The sequence below is a fragment of the Botryllus schlosseri genome, chromosome 13, assembly GCF_051294905.1.
Source record: "Botryllus schlosseri isolate E-star chromosome 13, Bs_hap1, whole genome shotgun sequence".
NCBI classification, from domain to species: Eukaryota; Metazoa; Chordata; class Ascidiacea; order Stolidobranchia; family Styelidae; genus Botryllus; species Botryllus schlosseri.
In genome coordinates this window covers 15,325,820-15,345,225 of record NC_137248.1, presented here as the reverse complement: position 1 = coordinate 15,345,225, position 19,406 = coordinate 15,325,820, and the positions used below count along the sequence as shown (strand labels likewise).

The 19,406-nt window shown below is 38.4% G+C and overlaps 2 protein-coding genes across 2 annotated transcripts; one reads left to right on the top strand and one right to left on the bottom strand.

Annotated features, from left to right (window-relative positions):
- The first annotated feature begins 7,289 nt into the window (after positions 1 to 7,289).
- Positions 7,290 to 12,144, top strand: LOC145454621 (induced myeloid leukemia cell differentiation protein Mcl-1 homolog). The gene is made up of 2 exons (XM_080332616.1): positions 7,290 to 9,509; positions 9,693 to 12,144. The coding sequence occupies exons 1-2, from the start codon at positions 9,039 to 9,041 to the stop codon at positions 9,804 to 9,806; spliced, it is 585 nt and encodes a 194-aa protein (XP_080188742.1). The 5' UTR covers positions 7,290 to 9,038; the 3' UTR covers positions 9,807 to 12,144.
- Positions 12,145 to 12,192: 48 nt separating this feature from the next.
- Positions 12,193 to 17,066, bottom strand: LOC145454351 (induced myeloid leukemia cell differentiation protein Mcl-1 homolog). The gene is made up of 2 exons (XM_080332351.1): positions 14,652 to 17,066; positions 12,193 to 14,468 (listed from the first exon to the last, which is right to left on the bottom strand). Exons 1-2 carry the CDS (start codon positions 15,120 to 15,122, stop codon positions 14,355 to 14,357), a joined length of 585 nt encoding a protein of 194 aa, XP_080188477.1. The 5' UTR covers positions 15,123 to 17,066; the 3' UTR covers positions 12,193 to 14,354.
- Between the last annotated feature and the right edge of the window lie 2,340 nt (positions 17,067 to 19,406).

The following is a 19,406-nucleotide window of genomic DNA, read 5'->3' as shown; positions in this document are numbered from 1 at the left end:
ACAGACCACAGATATATCAAAAACAGCCAGCAGCCAAATTACATTTGTGATGTTGATAATAATTAGGGCTGGGCAAAATCGAGTACCTGAGTGATTCAATTCTGAATCACGTAATATGCTTCGAGTCGAGTCGAGTAATCGAGTATCACTAGTTATGACGTCATAACAGAACGTGATGTGTGAAGGTTTAAATATGTATCTTTTATGCCACCACGAAGAATATAATGCCTGTTATCCATCACATAAAAGATATTCTGGTATTTTTCGATCATACCGATTTTATTGCACCTGGTGACAATGTTGCGGGAAGATCCTGACGTTGGAAATCTGCTAGTTCCAGCAACTTCGCAGCTTTGTACTATATGTTTCGTATGCTACGATACGGCCAATCAAGGTTTCAAGGCTTCAACAGTGAAAATTACTGTCGAAACTATAATTCTCATTGATAAATTACCTTCCAGTGGCGAGGAGCGTATAATTCCAGTACTCGAAAAAATCTTTTTTTACTACTCGACTCGAATCATTACAATTAATACTCGATTCAGATTCGAATACTCGAATCATTATGCCCAGACCTAATAATAATGACGAGATTATACTCACTAGTTCCACAATCAGTGCGTTAACAGAACAAAGTGATAAGGAATTTGAGATTGCTTGCTGTAGCCAATGCTGACTAACTGAGATTGAGAAGATGATTGTTACTAACAACCAGCAATTATGAATTGAATGATGTATAAAAGTGACGTCACCGTTAATATAAAATTCAACAGAGGAGCTTGAAAAACATGGCCTAAACCGGTAGCCTACTTATTGCACATCCGAACAAATCATTGATAAGAATCTTCATTTTATTTTAGTATCACTATTTTCGATTGTTTTGTGGGGATAAATTTTTTTCGTCAAAAAATTGCGAATGGGGCAGGATAGGTTGAAAAGCGCAGCTATAAAATATACAGCGCTGCATGTACAATATGCATTTGGTATAGGAGAACTAAAGCAATTAAAAATCAGGAATTGGGTGTGGCAAGTACAATGAAAGGTCTGCACACAATCGCTTGAAATAAGTTCGTTATAAATTATTTCATATCAGCGTGATGATCCTCCTAGATACGTGATTTCACTTACAAAACGATGCGGATGAAGTGAATTCGTGAAAGGCATTACTTTATAAAGTCACTGTGGTGAGAACTAGCAATCGCATTAAGAATAGCCAACAAGCTCACACGCATTTATGTATAAATTCATCCGCTCTTACAAATCAAATGTATACTTCATATGTACTTGATGAATGCAACGTCCAGCGGTGTAGATCTGAATTAAAATGGATTGTTGATTACTGCTAATGCACGAATTTTACTTCCTTGGTTCGGTGCTCATAAACCAATGTTTGTCATCGTAGCTTTCATATTGATATTAGTTAGAATGCCTGCCGAATCGAGATGGTATGGCGATAAGTCAACAAATTAGGCGGCCCTCTGATACCACCAAATGAATAGCAACGTACCGGCCAGAATGTCACGGACGCCGCTCCCACTTGCAATGATGTTCAACTTCAACGCTGTCTCTGCTCTCTATTTTTCCTCCCGCGGCTTGATATACTTCATAGCATGTGGCTGTAACGCATAAATCAGATGCTATATTATATCATTTACAGCAGTGGTTCTCAACCTTTGCGCCGCGACACTCTAGTGTGCCATTTACATCTCGCAACGGTGAAGCGAGAGATTTCTTTAAAATTTCGAAATTATGCGCAAAATAATTCTGGTCTGTAGCATATGATAAATAATCCAAATCGGTATCAATGTGAAGTTTGTTCAGTTGAAAATTCAAAATTGCTGTCATGTCCGCAATCAATATCCCCTGCAAATTAGCTTTGCCAGACATATTGCGTGCCTTGAAGGCTGAATTCAGGTTTGCACAATACGTTGATTGATCCCAGAGAAGAGCATACGCGACGGCGCCTATGAGACAAACCCGCATAAAGCCCATTTACATGGCCGTTGGGGTCAGCTTCGAAGCTTACTTTTCAATCCGACTCTCTCGTTTTCGGAAAACAGAAAAAGGCAGACGGCTTCAATCCGTCTTGAGCTCAATCCGTTCCAAAGAGTCGCTTGGAGACGACTTGAGCAGTACCGGTACTTGAAATCGAATACAGACTACAGCTATATACCTACATTTCATCTTCATATTTAATGAAACCGGCACGTATTTCAATTGGGTGAAAATGAAAGCTCCATCCGTGCATAATACTGCTTTTCTATTATGCACGTGGTCTCATTTGTTCAGCGTCGCAACTTATGAAGCGAGGATAGCCAACAATTTAACTTGCCCAGTTCACTATCAAAAAGAATATATATACAGAGATGGTCAAAGAAGTCATCGTCGCTACTCAAGTAGAAGTAGAAATAACGCCGGAATTTCTACTCAAGTAGAAGTAGCGGTGGTGGTTCACAAGTAAGTAAGTAAGTAAGTTCTGTTCCCCACTACCCAGCACTTTGTCATCACAGAACAGCAATTTGCTGGTTTGACTACACAAGAAACACAACCACACCAGTACGCAAGACAATCGCCTATAACTGCATCATAAAACGTATTATGAACCGATACCAGTCACGCTCAAAATTTCGCGAAAGCATTACCCTCACGTCAAAGTAGTCGTGCTGGATGCGTTTGTGACGCCATCATCGGCCATCTAGAGTTAAAAATGAGGTTTTGTGAACACACGCAATATAATTTTCAATGCATACATTCCAGAGCATTTATCTGGTTATGGTAATTGCACATGTGTCTCCGTGAATATGTAGACTGTCCTCTATATAATTTTGAGCAAATGCGTCCATTCCCCACCAGAAATTATTGAATTCCCCACCAGTGGGGAATTCCCCACCATTTGCGAACCACTGCTCTTGAGTCTAGACTCAGAGGTCTCAAACTCAAATGTGCTTGCGGGCCAATTTCCTAATTTGTGATGGCGGCGCGGGCCGCAGCATCAATAATAGGGGTATTCAATGTATAATATCCAAGTAAGCCTTGTTTGACGGCCCCTTCCAGACAGGCTTTCCAGAAACATCGGGAAAATGTAATTTACTATTATACCATTCACGCTTGTCACGAAAAAATCGCATTGGCAAATATTTGAATAAAATAGTTTTTGTGCCGGGCATAATGTGCTAAAAGAATGAGTTATAGACATCGGGCGAGAGGGCGCATAATGACATCGTAAAAGCTCTCTGGTTAATATTGCAGCTAGTGGAACTTTGACGTGACACAATTTTATGTGGAATATTTTAAAATTTACTAAAGATTGACCTGATATCAGAGCATGTGAGTGGTATAGCCTAATCTGGGTTTCTGATATAGTCGTGATAAGTAGGCTATTGTTACTGTCATTGCCAAAGTGAAATTTAACCAGCGTTAGATGTTCTTCGATTAATATTGGAACAGATCAATAACAACCCAATATAATCATTATTGTGCCAGAGTGATAGCATTGTTTCTTAACCTTTTCAGTGATGGTACCCTTTGTGCTTTCAACAAGATTTCCCGTGCCTGTCCATTTTCGACACAATTTCTGATGGTACCTATATAAAAATCAGAAATCTCATTCACATAAAATCGCGCGTAGTGAAAATAATATTTTCCAGTTGAATAAATTGGCCCAGAAAATATTCCACAGCATATAGGCCTGTTTCCGCAATGCATCTCGTACCCCTGATGTGGTGCTTCGTACCACGAAGGGGCTACGGACGCCTGGTTAGGAACCACTGGAATAGAAATGTCTAATCGCCGAAGAATCCATTGGTGTTACAACTGTGGAGCGTACCACTACCTTACTCGCCACGCCACCGATAATAAGATGGATAAAGAGAACAAACATTACGTAGGATTAACCCAAATATACGTTACGGGGGCCACATAATGCCAATGGTTGCTGACCTAATTCGATATTATATATATATTAGGGCTGTTGGAATAAAACTTTTTTCCTGAATCTTGCTGGCTACGAGATTAAATCGTTAGGTTGTCTTAAAAAACGACGCACACCAAATTTGAATTATTCATTCCTACCTACCAATAATCGCGAGTTACGTACAGTTTGAATATTTTGAATTTACCCGAAAATGCAAAAAAATAAAAATTTCAAATGTTTGATTTTGCTTGTGGTCAGATATATCCTACGCTTTATGCAAGCCCAGTAGTGAAGGTTGTATCGATCGGTACCGTCCAATCAGAGAGCGCCACGTCATCCTAATTGCCACGCCCATTTTCATACCCTAAGGGTACATTCATCTGCTACGTCATCTGTGCCACATCATCATCAAGCGCCACGCCTATAGTGCCACATCATCCATCCATTGCTATATCATCGCTGCATTGATTGCCGCATCTTGATACTTTTCTCAGATATTGTATTATGTGTATTTAGGACAAATATCATCCATCCATATTTTTTAAACTTGATTTTATGTGTACAAGTTACGGTTTCTGCAGTTTCCACATTTTACGACTTATGATTGCCGCGTCAAAACTTACATTGCCACTTTACTCAGTCTCCTTGAAATAGCATTGTATAGTGTACGAGTTCATTTTATTTCGAAAAAAGAGCATATCAATGATATCGTTGATCGTTATTGCATCGATTCACTAGCTGAAATCCTCCAGATCGGTTGATGTTTCGAGGTACACCGCTTTGCTGCCGTCCGACACTGCGATCCGAGTTCTTGCGTTCGATCTGACCGTTTTGTTTGATGTAGCGATCACTGGCTTGTAGTATATACGATACGAGCGGAAGGTCGGGATTATGAACAACTACGCTAGGCGAATAGATGACGAATTCATCAGCTCGCAGTATAACCGCTACCTGTATAATGTTTGCATGTCGAGTATAAGGGTATTTAACTCGGCACTAAAATGCCAACGGAATAGCCGCAGGGATCCGGTTCTCGTTGCTATAATTAAACGAACACCTTCGCCGCAGGTACGCGATCACCGACGTTATAATGATAGGGACAAATTAGCCGCATGAAAGCGAGTCTAATGAATATAACGACAGACAACAAGTTAGTTGAAAAGTAAAACTAATCGTGACCGATGCAAGACGGCGTGAAACAGCGCTTTCGCTCGATTCTTGTAGTGACCGCAATTCATACGATTCAGTCCTTTTCATGTCACTAGAATAAGGGTGATTAAACCGACAGTGAAACGCCGCTTCACAATTGCAAGTTAGTGTAATGCAAATTTTACCCCTTCAAGGGTTATAAAAGTATGGACGGCAAAAGGTATAATTTTGGGTCGACATGGTGCCTTAGCTATCTATCAATAGGTATGTAATATTTGTTGAAATAGTTGCTATTGATCATAGACCAAGCTTGCTTTCAGAGCTGGAAACTAAACGCATATGAAAATTTACCTAGGTGTTCCCCACACGCATCAAATGTAGGCCTACTCAAGTGTTTATGAGGTGGCGAATAGTTCGACGGTTGTTGGCATGCAAGGACGTCACATAGAATTGTGGAGTTTTCTGTAAACTATAATCCAGTGATTATTTTCAATCACTATATTTTTCATTAATCTAAACTAAGTACTGTTAGTAGGCAAACCCTAGGAAAGTATATCCTCTGATAAAAGCAGGAGTAATTTGTTATCCGTGAAATAAATAGATGGTGCGACTCTAATGGACATAAAGAAATGAAAATTTTGTAAAGTAGATATTTTTCGGTATGCTAAATTCGGCTACGCGGTGCTAGACTTCTTGGTCGCATGAAATAGGATGTTTTAGCTTCAACCTCAACGCATTAGCACACCGAATTTAAATATAGGCGATAAATAATATACAGTAGCTCCAATTTTAATGAAAAAATAAAAATAAAAAAGCGTGAAAAATTGCATTTATCCTGGAACGCACCAAGAAAAACCGTATGAATTTGTAAAGTAGTTAGAAAACTACACTATTCCGCTACACTAAAGACTTAAACAATCTGGATTTTGTATGGTGTATACTAATTTTACATTGCGGAGTATTCAGTAAAGTTCAATCCAGTGAATTCGCGTAGGCTATGCATACAAATGAGGAAAGTTACATCAGCGCGTGTTAACTAGTTGTATTATGTAGCTTGCAATTCATGCAAGTTTCGAAACTTCCACACTGAGTCTTTTAAAATAGATAGAAACGAAAAAAACTAATCGAAAAAATTTACGAAGTTTGGATGCGGCATATTTAGGTTTTCATAAGGGTGATTAAACCGACAGTGAAACGCCGCTTCACAATTGCAAGTTAGTGTAATGCAAATTTTACCCCTTCAAGGGTTATAAAAGTATGGACGGCAAAAGGTATAATTTTGGGTCGACATGGTGCCTTAGCTATCTATCAATAGGTATGTAATATTTGTTGAAATAGTTGCTATTGATCATAGACCAAGCTTGCTTTCAGAGCTGGAAACTAAACGCATATGAAAATTTACCTAGGTGTTCCCCACACGCATCAAATGTAGGCCTACTCAAGTGTTTATGAGGTGGCGAATAGTTCGACGGTTGTTGGCATGCAAGGACGTCACATAGAATTGTGGAGTTTTCTGTAAACTATAATCCAGTGATTATTTTCAATCACTATATTTTTCATTAATCTAAACTAAGTACTGTTAGTAGGCAAACCCTAGGAAAGTATATCCTCTGATAAAAGCAGGAGTAATTTGTTATCCGTGAAATAAATAGACGGTGCGACTCTAATGGACATAAAGAAATGAAAATTTTGTAAAGTAGATATTTTTCGGTATGCTAAATTCGGCTACGCGGTGCTAGACTTCTTGGCCGCATGAAATAGGATGTTTTAGCTTCAACCTCAACGCATTAGCACACCGAATTTAAATATAGGCGATAAATAATATACAGTAGCTCCAATTTTAATGAAAAAATAAAAATAAAAAAGCGTGAAAAATTGCATTTATCCTGGAACGCACCAAGAAAAACCGTATGAATTTGTAAAGTAGTTAGAAAACTACACTATTCCGCTACACTAAAGACTTAAACAATCCGGATTTTGTATGGTGTATACTAATTTTACATTGCGGAGTATTCAGTAAAGTTCAATCCACTGAATTCGCGTAGGCTATGCATACAAATGAGGAAAGTTACATCAGCGCGTGTTAACTAGTTGTATTATGTAGCTTGCAATTCATGCAAGTTTCGAAACTTCCACACTGAGTCTTTTAAAATATATAGAAACGAAAAAAACTAATCGAAAAAATTTACGAAGTTTGGATGCGGCATATTTAGGTTTTCTAAAATTATTCATACCCATGACTCGAAATATTGTTAACTAACTTATCATGTTCTGAAGTCTCATACATGCACCGACTCTGTGCATTCAATGTAGGGGTAGCTGACTTGGAGACAGAAAAACACACATATTTGACCGTAACATGGTCTTAGTATGAACCGACATGCATTCGACTTGTGGAAAAATGTGTCGCACACTATTTCACCGAGATTACAACCCTTTCGCGGATATTCGTTGGTGCTATCGATACGGTGAACAGCACGTTATGTATAGCGATATCTCCACAGTCAAATACGCGAACCATGCACAACCATATACCCAGACTTTCGTTGAATATTCACGACACCAACAAATCTGTACATCTCCTTTCCCTCGACATCAATGATAGAATCCTCATCCCAATGCGCAGTACGAATGGTGGGTTCATCGGGTGTAAAATCCAAATCAAATGACACCAAGGTCTGCTTTCTCATTTTCAATATTTCCACCACCGCGTCTTGTCTGTGTCTTAGCACTAGCGTGTGAGGATGGCGAAATCTGTGGGTGGTAACACGGATGAACATGATATTCTTCGATATGATCAACTGAAACCACGGATGTGGTGGGTTAGAGTCTTGTCGTGATGGTCCGTTTCGAAATGCAAGCGGATGAACTAGACCAAAAGTTTCGAAGATGTGTTTTATAATTGCTCTAGGTGTGAAATAGACATCGCACTCTTGCGGGGAAACAACACGAATTCAGTCTTCACACCGCAGAAACACAGCCGCTTGGTTAACATCACAAAACCGCAATTGAACTCAAGATTGCCATACACGGAATCGCTGTTAACGATGTCTGACTGCGGCGTTTCGGCGAGTAACGAATTCTCGTATTTGGTATTGATTGTGACACATAATCAAAACAGCGACAGTTTTCACAACCCGATACATACATTGAACCAACTGATGTAAGGTGAAACACTACGTTCGCAGCAAAAAAAGTTTGCAGGGTATGACCACCACCAACATATAGAGTAGTGAGTGAGTAATTATCCTACATACCCCGATTTTACTATATTCCGAGATCCGGATCACGATTCAAGTCTACCTGAGAATCCGAACCACCCTGTGAAGTTGATATATCAAGTTGTGAACCGTGAAAGGGTTGTAATCTCGGTGAAATAGTGTGCGACACATTTTTCCACAAGTCGAATGCATGTCGGTTCATACTAAGACCATGTCACGGTCAAATATGTGTGTTTTTCTGTCTCCAAGTCAGCTACCCCCACATTGAATGTACAGAGTCGATGCATGTATGAGACTTCAGAACATGAATTTGTAATCCATGATGCTTGCAGTGCCGACCATGATGTTATCCATGATGTATGTAATGTCACACACCTCGTTTACGCGAATACTTGGTATCTATGAACAATCGTGAAGTATACTGGATGTGTAATGTCTTGTTATTTTCATGGAAACATGGGGGTGTAACATGTTTGAATATTGTTCATTGGTTTATCGATTCAGAGTTGATATCCGGATCCGGGTCCTAGTTTAAGTTTTAGAAAATATGATACCGACATCCCGACATCTTTCGAAAACAAAACCGTGGTCAATGCTTAAGAGACCATTTTTACTATTTTTCATCGCCATAAGTCATTCTGGACCGCGAAAACGCATTGTACGATATAGATGAAACTTATGCAAATCCTAGGATACTCATTTTCAAAGTAGCTTAGATCTCGAAATAAGCTCTGACTCGCTATTCTCCTCAAAGCATGGAATTATCACGAGTATCACCTTCGGTCACTGAAGAAAAGTATGAAATTATATCCGAAGCATATTCCTTGACCAGGAATTTTATCATGTACGAACTCGACGGCTCATGCGTTAAGGTAAATACGAAAGCAGAGAGAACCTTACGTCGAGTTGGGGATGAAATGTTCGAGCGACATCGAACTGTCCTAAACGCAGTCTCCAAACGTCTCCGCTATGGTGATGTCGAAGTCAATGAAAAATATAAAGAATATTTACCCGATGAGCGAATGTTCCTGATGATAGCTGATGAAATTTACAAAGATACCAAAGAAAATTGGGGTAGGATTGTCTCCCTTTTTGTGCTCGGTAGCATTCTTGCTCGCAAGAACGAGGATGAACATCACGGGGACCATATAGAAGCTATCATACAGACAGTCGGAAATTACATTGCTAGCAGAAGACTAAAGTGGATTATGAAAAATGGAGGATGGGTAGGTGATTTACATGCTTTGCTTAGGAATTATAAATCACCTTTTAGCATGGATATATAGTGTATCTGCTCTCCAGAGCCCATATCATCTCTCGATGATGAAACTCAGCTTTACCCTCCAATTCGCTTCCCGACACGATAACTTTCCTCCGTACGATCATTAGGGCTTCTATTTTTGTTGCAGGATGGCTTTGTAGGATTCTTTGATAATACCGCTCTCGACTACAATAAAGTTTGGAAGGGACTCGTGTTTGTCGGAATCGGACTGACATCTATAGCAATGGCATTATCAAGATAATGGATGTTCGTATGTTTTGTCTCATGTAATATTTTAAGAATAAAATTCTTCATCGTTTAATCGCATCCATTTTACTGTAGGATGTATACAGTTTCTTCTGAGAATACTCGAAGGATTGCGCCATATGGAAACCTTCTTTATACTTTTAATTTTTTCAAATTTCTACAGATAACGCAGTCGAATACCGACTTTTACGCAAATCTGTTTTGCGTGAACATAACAGAGACCTACACATAGTCAATTTTATTTAAATGCATTGCGACGCTGTCACTTGGCTCTTAATTGGGTTGTTTCATCTGAAAGAACTAATTTTGTCTGTTATAATACTTTATTAGACTTGTATGGCGAGGCGTCTGGTATCGAGAAGCGAGATCGCAAGCAATCATTGAGTCAGTCGTGATGTCTGATTGGGAGTGTCGGCCTCTTATATCCAGCAAGTGTAATGTGCCATATTAGGCCATAAGTATCGTAGGCCCCGCGTGAAGTGTACAAATTTCGATGTTGCGCAAATACCACAAACTTTGCTTGCTTTCAGAGCCGGCAACTAAATGCAAGACAGACTTTACGCAAAAGTTGCTATTCTGAAAATTTTGTCAAGGTAATGGTTTGAAAACTTATACTTGAGCACTCGTACTTCTTGAGAATACCCAAGTAGGTTTTTTGCCTAGATGCACCACATAGTCTCAAGTCCTTATGATATTGGAGTACATCAACTTCATGATAGCTAGAGTATTAAACAGTAATATACCTAGAGTACTAACGTTTTACTTACTCGGAAATGACTACTTCTACCTTATTTTAAAGGATACCTCGTTCGAAGCGAAATTGTATGTGGTTTTGGATAACATCCAAGATGTAGGCTCACTTTGAAGGTTACTTCGTAAAACTCAAATATTGCGCAGTGAGAGTTCGCAAATTCTCGAAGTATTTTTGTTATTTTTATTGCGATAAGTCATTCTGCAGCGCGAAAATGTGTCGTAGGATATAGATGAAACTAGCACCACTCATCAAGACCGCTGAAAACAGTACGTTTCAACATTTAGTAGCAGTAAATTTCTAGTAAAGTACAAGACGTGATGATTTCTGAGTGAGTTAAAAAGTATTGCAGGTATAGTTTAGCTGAAAACCGAATACTCTGAAATAGAAGTAGATGCAGTGTAAATAGTTAATCACTTGATTAAGTTTAGCGCAAGCAGATAAAACCTATACTTGAGTAGTACAAAATGCACGAGTACTTCGCTATCGCCTCCCTGCACGTAATAAGTGCTTTTACCGATACTCGTCGGTTTCAGTTTAGATAGAATTCAGAAACCAAATAATTTCATAAACATAAGCTAATTTAATGAATTTACTCGAATGTACTATGCCGCGCTGATAAGATTAATTATAATATACTTATCATGTTACAGCGATTTTTTCTAGCGTAGAAAATCTTTAAAATGTAGTAAGCAGGCCAAATGAAGATATTCGTTGAGTTGAATAAACATAAAAAATACTCTCTAGACCACTTTATCGATACTTTACAGTTTCAGTTTTAGATAAAATTTGTCCCTTTCACCTATAATTACAACTCCTCGCTATCTAAACATGTTTAGAATATATTATTTGCGATGATACGAACCCGTGAAGTACTCAAGTAGCTTTTCGTAAGATATAGATGAAACTGACAACACTCACCAAGACCGCTGGTCCACTGAAAAAAGTACATTGTAGCAGTAAAGTCCTACTAAAGTACAAGAAGTAATGATTTCCCAGTTAGTTGAAAAGTAAGTATTGAAGGTATAGTTTGCTGGAAAAAGCGAAAAACTCTGAAATCGAAGTAGATGCAGTGTAAATAGGTAATCACTTCATTAAGTATAGCGCAAGCAGGCCAAACCTATACTTGAGTAGGCCTACTGCAACATGTACAAGTACTTCGCTATGTTCTCCCTCCACGTAAAAAGTGACTAGGTTTTAGACTACTTTATCGGTACTCGACAGTTTTAGATAAAATTTGGTAAGACTTTAAATTTTAAAGTAGTTTGAGCTTACGATTGTATCACCTTGACAAGTAACATTATCAGACATGAAAATGATACTATCACCTAATATAGAAGTTAACACGCGTCAATGTGCTTCGGAATTCACGAGAAATTGCTTACTAAGAGAAGTATATTCTTGTATACACAATAGTGAAGAGAATCTTTAAAATGTAATAAGCAGGCCGATGGGTATTCGTTTAGTTGTATAGACATAAAAAACATTCCCGCGCGCCTTAGTATTAGGTGGTAGGGTTAGGAAGTGTTTTGTTTAAGAGCGCGCGGGAATGTTTTTTATGTCTATACAACTAAACGAATACCCATCGGCCTGCTTATTACATTTTAAAGATTCTCTTTACTATTGTGTATACAAGAATATACTTCTCTTAGTAAGCAATTTCTCGTGAATTCCGAAGCACATTGACGCGTGTTAACTTCTATATTAGGTGATAGTATCATTTTCATGTCTGATAATGTTACTTGTCAAGGTGATACAATCGTAAGCTCAAACTACTTTAAAATTTAAAGTCTTACCAAATTTTATCTAAAACTGTCGAGTACCGATAAAGTAGTCTAAAACCTAGTCACTTTTTACGTGGAGGGAGAACATAGCGAAGTACTTGTACATGTTGCAGTAGGCCTACTCAAGTATAGGTTTGGCCTGCTTGCGCTATACTTAATGAAGTGATTACCTATTTACACTGCATCTACTTCGATTTCAGAGTTTTTCGCTTTTTCCAGCAAACTATACCTTCAATACTTACTTTTCAACTAACTGGGAAATCATTACTTCTTGTACTTTAGTAGGACTTTACTGCTACAATGTACTTTTTTCAGTGGACCAGCGGTCTTGGTGAGTGTTGTCAGTTTCATCTATATCTTACGAAAAGCTACTTGAGTACTTCACGGGTTCGTATCATCGCAAATAATATATTCTAAACATGTTTAGATAGCGAGGAGTTGTAATTATAGGTGAAAGGGACAAATTTTATCTAAAACTGAAACTGTAAAGTATCGATAAAGTGGTCTAGAGAGTATTTTTTATGTTTATTCAACTCAACGAATATCTTCATTTGGCCTGCTTACTACATTTTAAAGATTTTCTACGCTAGAAAAAATCGCTGTAACATGATAAGTATATTATAATTAATCTTATCAGCGCGGCATAGTACATTCGAGTAAATTCATTAAATTAGCTTATGTTTATGAAATTATTTGGTTTCTGAATTCTATCTAAACTGAAACCGACGAGTATCGGTAAAAGCACTTATTACGTGCAGGGAGGCGATAGCGAAGTACTCGTGCATTTTGTACTACTCAAGTATAGGTTTTATCTGCTTGCGCTAAACTTAATCAAGTGATTAACTATTTACACTGCATCTACTTCTATTTCAGAGTATTCGGTTTTCAGCTAAACTATACCTGCAATACTTTTTAACTCACTCAGAAATCATCACGTCTTGTACTTTACTAGAAATTTACTGCTACTAAATGTTGAAACGTACTGTTTTCAGCGGTCTTGATGAGTGGTGCTAGTTTCATCTATATCCTACGACACATTTTCGCGCTGCAGAATGACTTATCGCAATAAAAATAACAAAAATACTTCGAGAATTTGCGAACTCTCACTGCGCAATATTTGAGTTTTACGAAGTAACCTTCAAAGTGAGCCTACATCTTGGATGTTATCCAAAACCACATACAATTTCGCTTCGAACGAGGTATCCTTTAAAATAAGGTAGAAGTAGTCATTTCCGAGTAAGTAAAACGTTAGTACTCTAGGTATATTACTGTTTAATACTCTAGCTATCATGAAGTTGATGTACTCCAATATCATAAGGACTTGAGACTATGTGGTGCATCTAGGCAAAAAACCTACTTGGGTATTCTCAAGAAGTACGAGTGCTCAAGTATAAGTTTTCAAACCATTACCTTGACAAAATTTTCAGAATAGCAACTTTTGCGTAAAGTCTGTCTTGCATTTAGTTGCCGGCTCTGAAAGCAAGCAAAGTTTGTGGTATTTGCGCAACATCGAAATTTGTACACTTCACGCGGGGCCTACGATACTTATGGCCTAATATGGCACATTACACTTGCTGGATATAAGAGGCCGACACTCCCAATCAGACATCACGACTGACTCAATGATTGCTTGCGATCTCGCTTCTCGATACCAGACGCCTCGCCATACAAGTCTAATAAAGTATTATAACAGACAAAATTAGTTCTTTCAGATGAAACAACCCAATTAAGAGCCAAGTGACAGCGTCGCAATGCATTTAAATAAAATTGACTATGTGTAGGTCTCTGTTATGTTCACGCAAAACAGATTTGCGTAAAAGTCGGTATTCGACTGCGTTATCTGTAGAAATTTGAAAAAATTAAAAGTATAAAGAAGGTTTCCATATGGCGCAATCCTTCGAGTATTCTCAGAAGAAACTGTATACATCCTACAGTAAAATGGATGCGATTAAACGATGAAGAATTTTATTCTTAAAATATTACATGAGACAAAACATACGAACATCCATTATCTTGATAATGCCATTGCTATAGATGTCAGTCCGATTCCGACAAACACGAGTCCCTTCCAAACTTTATTGTAGTCGAGAGCGGTATTATCAAAGAATCCTACAAAGCCATCCTGCAACAAAAATAGAAGCCCTAATGATCGTACGGAGGAAAGTTATCGTGTCGGGAAGCGAATTGGAGGGTAAAGCTGAGTTTCATCATCGAGAGATGATATGGGCTCTGGAGAGCAGATACACTATATATCCATGCTAAAAGTTAATTTATAATTCCTAAGCAAAGCATGTAAATCACCTACCCATCCTCCATTTTTCATAATCCACTTTAGTCTTCTGCTAGCAATGTAATTTCCGACTGTCTGTATGATAGCTTCTATATGGTCCCCGTGATGTTCATCCTCGTTCTTGCGAGCAAGAATGCTACCGAGCACAAAAAGGGAGACAATCCTACCCCAATTTTCTTTGGTATCTTTGTAAATTTCATCAGCTATCATCAGGAACATTCGCTCATCGGGTAAATATTCTTTATATTTTTCATTGACTTCGACATCACCATAGCGGAGACGTTTGGAGACTGCGTTTAGGACAGTTCGATGTCGCTCGAACATTTCATCCCCAACTCGACGTAAGGTTCTCTCTGCTTTCGTATTTACCTTAACGCATGAGCCGTCGAGTTCGTACATGATAAAATTCCTGGTCAAGGAATATGCTTCGGATATAATTTCATACTTTTCTTCAGTGACCGAAGGTGATACTCGTGATAATTCCATGCTTTGAGGAGAATAGCGAGTCAGAGCTTATTTCGAGATCTAAGCTACTTTGAAAATGAGTATCCTAGGATTTGCATAAGTTTCATCTATATCGTACAATGCGTTTTCGCGGTCCAGAATGACTTATGGCGATGAAAAATAGTAAAAATGGTCTCTTAAGCATTGACCACGGTTTTGTTTTCGAAAGATGTCGGGATGTCGGTATCATATTTTCTAAAACTTAAACTAGGACCCGGATCCGGATATCAACTCTGAATCGATAAACCAATGAACAATATTCAAACATGTTACACCCCCATGTTTCCATGAAAATAACAAGACATTACACATCCAGTATACTTCACGATTGTTCATAGATACCAAGTATTCGCGTAAACGAGGTGTGTGACATTACATACATCATGGATAACATCATGGTCGGCACTGCAAGCATCATGGATTACAAATTCATGTTCTGAAGTCTCATACATGCATCGACTCTGTACATTCAATGTGGGGGTAGCTGACTTGGAGACAGAAAAACACACATATTTGACCGTGACATGGTCTTAGTATGAACCGACATGCATTCGACTTGTGGAAAAATGTGTCGCACACTATTTCACCGAGATTACAACCCTTTCACGGTTCACAACTTGATATATCAACTTCACAGGGTGGTTCGGATTCTCAGGTAGACTTGAATCGTGATCCGGATCTCGGAATATAGTAAAATCGGGGTATGTAGGATAATTACTCACTCACTACTCTATATGTTGGTGGTGGTCATACCCTGCAAACTTTTTTTGCTGCGAACGTAGTGTTTCACCTTACATCAGTTGGTTCAATGTATGTATCGGGTTGTGAAAACTGTCGCTGTTTTGATTATGTGTCACAATCAATACCAAATACGAGAATTCGTTACTCGCCGAAACGCCGCAGTCAGACATCGTTAACAGCGATTCCGTGTATGGCAATCTTGAGTTCAATTGCGGTTTTGTGATGTTAACCAAGCGGCTGTGTTTCTGCGGTGTGAAGACTGAATTCGTGTTGTTTCCCCGCAAGAGTGCGATGTCTATTTCACACCTAGAGCAATTATAAAACACATCTTCGAAACTTTTGGTCTAGTTCATCCGCTTGCATTTCGAAACGGACCATCACGACAAGACTCTAACCCACCACATCCGTGGTTTCAGTTGATCATATCGAAGAATATCATGTTCATCCGTGTTACCACCCACAGATTTCGCCATCCTCACACGCTAGTGCTAAGACACAGACAAGACGCGGTGGTGGAAATATTGAAAATGAGAAAGCAGACCTTGGTGTCATTTGATTTGGATTTTACACCCGATGAACCCACCATTCGTACTGCGCATTGGGATGAGGATTCTATCATTGATGTCGAGGGAAAGGAGATGTACAGATTTGTTGGTGTCGTGAATATTCAACGAAAGTCTGGGTATATGGTTGTGCATGGTTCGCGTATTTGACTGTGGAGATATCGCTATACATAACGTGCTGTTCACCGTATCGATAGCACCAACGAATATCCGCGAAAGGGTTGTAATCTCGGTGAAATAGTGTGCGACACATTTTTCCACAAGTCGAATGCATGTCGGTTCATACTAAGACCATGTTACGGTCAAATATGTGTGTTTTTCTGTCTCCAAGTCAGCTACCCCTACATTGAATGCACAGAGTCGGTGCATGTATGAGACTTCAGAACATGATAAGTTAGTTAACAATATTTCGAGTCATGGGTATGAATAATTTTAGAAAACCTAAATATGCCGCATCCAAACTTCGTAAATTTTTTCGATTAGTTTTTTTCGTTTCTATCTATTTTAAAAGACTCAGTGTGGAAGTTTCGAAACTTGCATGAATTGCAAGCTACATAATACAACTAGTTAACACGCGCTGATGTAACTTTCCTCATTTGTATGCATAGCCTACGCGAATTCAGTGGATTGAACTTTACTGAATACTCCGCAATGTAAAATTAGTATACACCATACAAAATCCGGATTGTTTAAGTCTTTAGTGTAGCGGAATAGTGTAGTTTTCTAACTACTTTACAAATTCATACGGTTTTTCTTGGTGCGTTCCAGGATAAATGCAATTTTTCACGCTTTTTTATTTTTATTTTTTCATTAAAATTGGAGCTACTGTATATTATTTATCGCCTATATTTAAATTCGGTGTGCTAATGCGTTGAGGTTGAAGCTAAAACATCCTATTTCATGCGGCCAAGAAGTCTAGCACCGCGTAGCCGAATTTAGCATACCGAAAAATATCTACTTTACAAAATTTTCATTTCTTTATGTCCATTAGAGTCGCACCGTCTATTTATTTCACGGATAACAAATTACTCCTGCTTTTATCAGAGGATATACTTTCCTAGGGTTTGCCTACTAACAGTACTTAGTTTAGATTAATGAAAAATATAGTGATTGAAAATAATCACTGGATTATAGTTTACAGAAAACTCCACAATTCTATGTGACGTCCTTGCATGCCAACAACCGTCGAACTATTCGCCACCTCATAAACACTTGAGTAGGCCTACATTTGATGCGTGTGGGGAACACCTAGGTAAATTTTCATATGCGTTTAGTTTCCAGCTCTGAAAGCAAGCTTGGTCTATGATCAATAGCAACTATTTCAACAAATATTACATACCTATTGATAGATAGCTAAGGCACCATGTCGACCCAAAATTATACCTTTTGCCGTCCATACTTTTATAACCCTTGAAGGGGTAAAATTTGCATTACACTAACTTGCAATTGTGAAGCGGCGTTTCACTGTCGGTTTAATCACCCTTATGAAAACCTAAATATGCCGCATCCAAACTTCGTAAATTTTTTCGATTAGTTTTTTTCGTTTCTATCTATTTTAAAAGACTCAGTGTGGAAGTTTCGAAACTTGCATGAATTGCAAGCTACATAATACAACTAGTTAACACGCGCTGATGTAACTTTCCTCATTTGTATGCATAGCCTACGCGAATTCACTGGATTGAACTTTACTGAATACTCCGCAATGTAAAATTAGTATACACCATACAAAATCCAGATTGTTTAAGTCTTTAGTGTAGCGGAATAGTGTAGTTTTCTAACTACTTTACAAATTCATACGGTTTTTCTTGGTGCGTTCCAGGATAAATGCAATTTTTCACGCTTTTTTATTTTTATTTTTTCATTAAAATTGGAGCTACTGTATATTATTTATCGCCTATATTTAAATTCGGTGTGCTAATGCGTTGAGGTTGAAGCTAAAACATCCTATTTCATGCGACCAAGAAGTCTAGCACCGCGTAGCCGAATTTAGCATACCGAAAAATATCTACTTTACAAAATTTTCATTTCTTTATGTCCATTAGAGTCGCACCATCTATTTATTTCACGGATAACAAATTACTCCTGCTTTTATCAGAGGATATACTTTCCTAGGGTTTGCCTACTAACAGTACTTAGTTTAGATTAATGAAAAATATAGTGATTGAAAATAATCACTGGATTATAGTTTACAGAAAACTCCACAATTCTATGTGACGTCCTTGCATGCCAACAACCGTCGAACTATTCGCCACCTCATAAACACTTGAGTAGGCCTACATTTGATGCGTGTGGGGAACACCTAGGTAAATTTTCATATGCGTTTAGTTTCCAGCTCTGAAAGCAAGCTTGGTCTATGATCAATAGCAACTATTTCAACAAATATTACATACCTATTGATAGATAGCTAAGGCACCATGTCGACCCAAAATTATACCTTTTGCCGTCCATACTTTTATAACCCTTGAAGGGGTAAAATTTGCATTACACTAACTTGCAATTGTGAAGCGGCGTTTCACTGTCGGTTTAATCACCCTTATTCTAGTGACATGAAAAGGACTGAATCGTATGAATTGCGGTCACTACAAGAATCGAGCGAAAGCGCTGTTTCACGCCGTCTTGCATCGGTCACGATTAGTTTTACTTTTCAACTAACTTGTTGTCTGTCGTTATATTCATTAGACTCGCTTTCATGCGGCTAATTTGTCCCTATCATTATAACGTCGGTGATCGCGTACCTGCGGCGAAGGTGTTCGTTTAATTATAGCAACGAGAACCGGATCCCTGCGGCTATTCCGTTGGCATTTTAGTGCCGAGTTAAATACCCTTATACTCGACATGCAAACATTATACAGGTAGCGGTTATACTGCGAGCTGATGAATTCGTCATCTATTCGCCTAGCGTAGTTGTTCATAATCCCGACCTTCCGCTCGTATCGTATATACTACAAGCCAGTGATCGCTA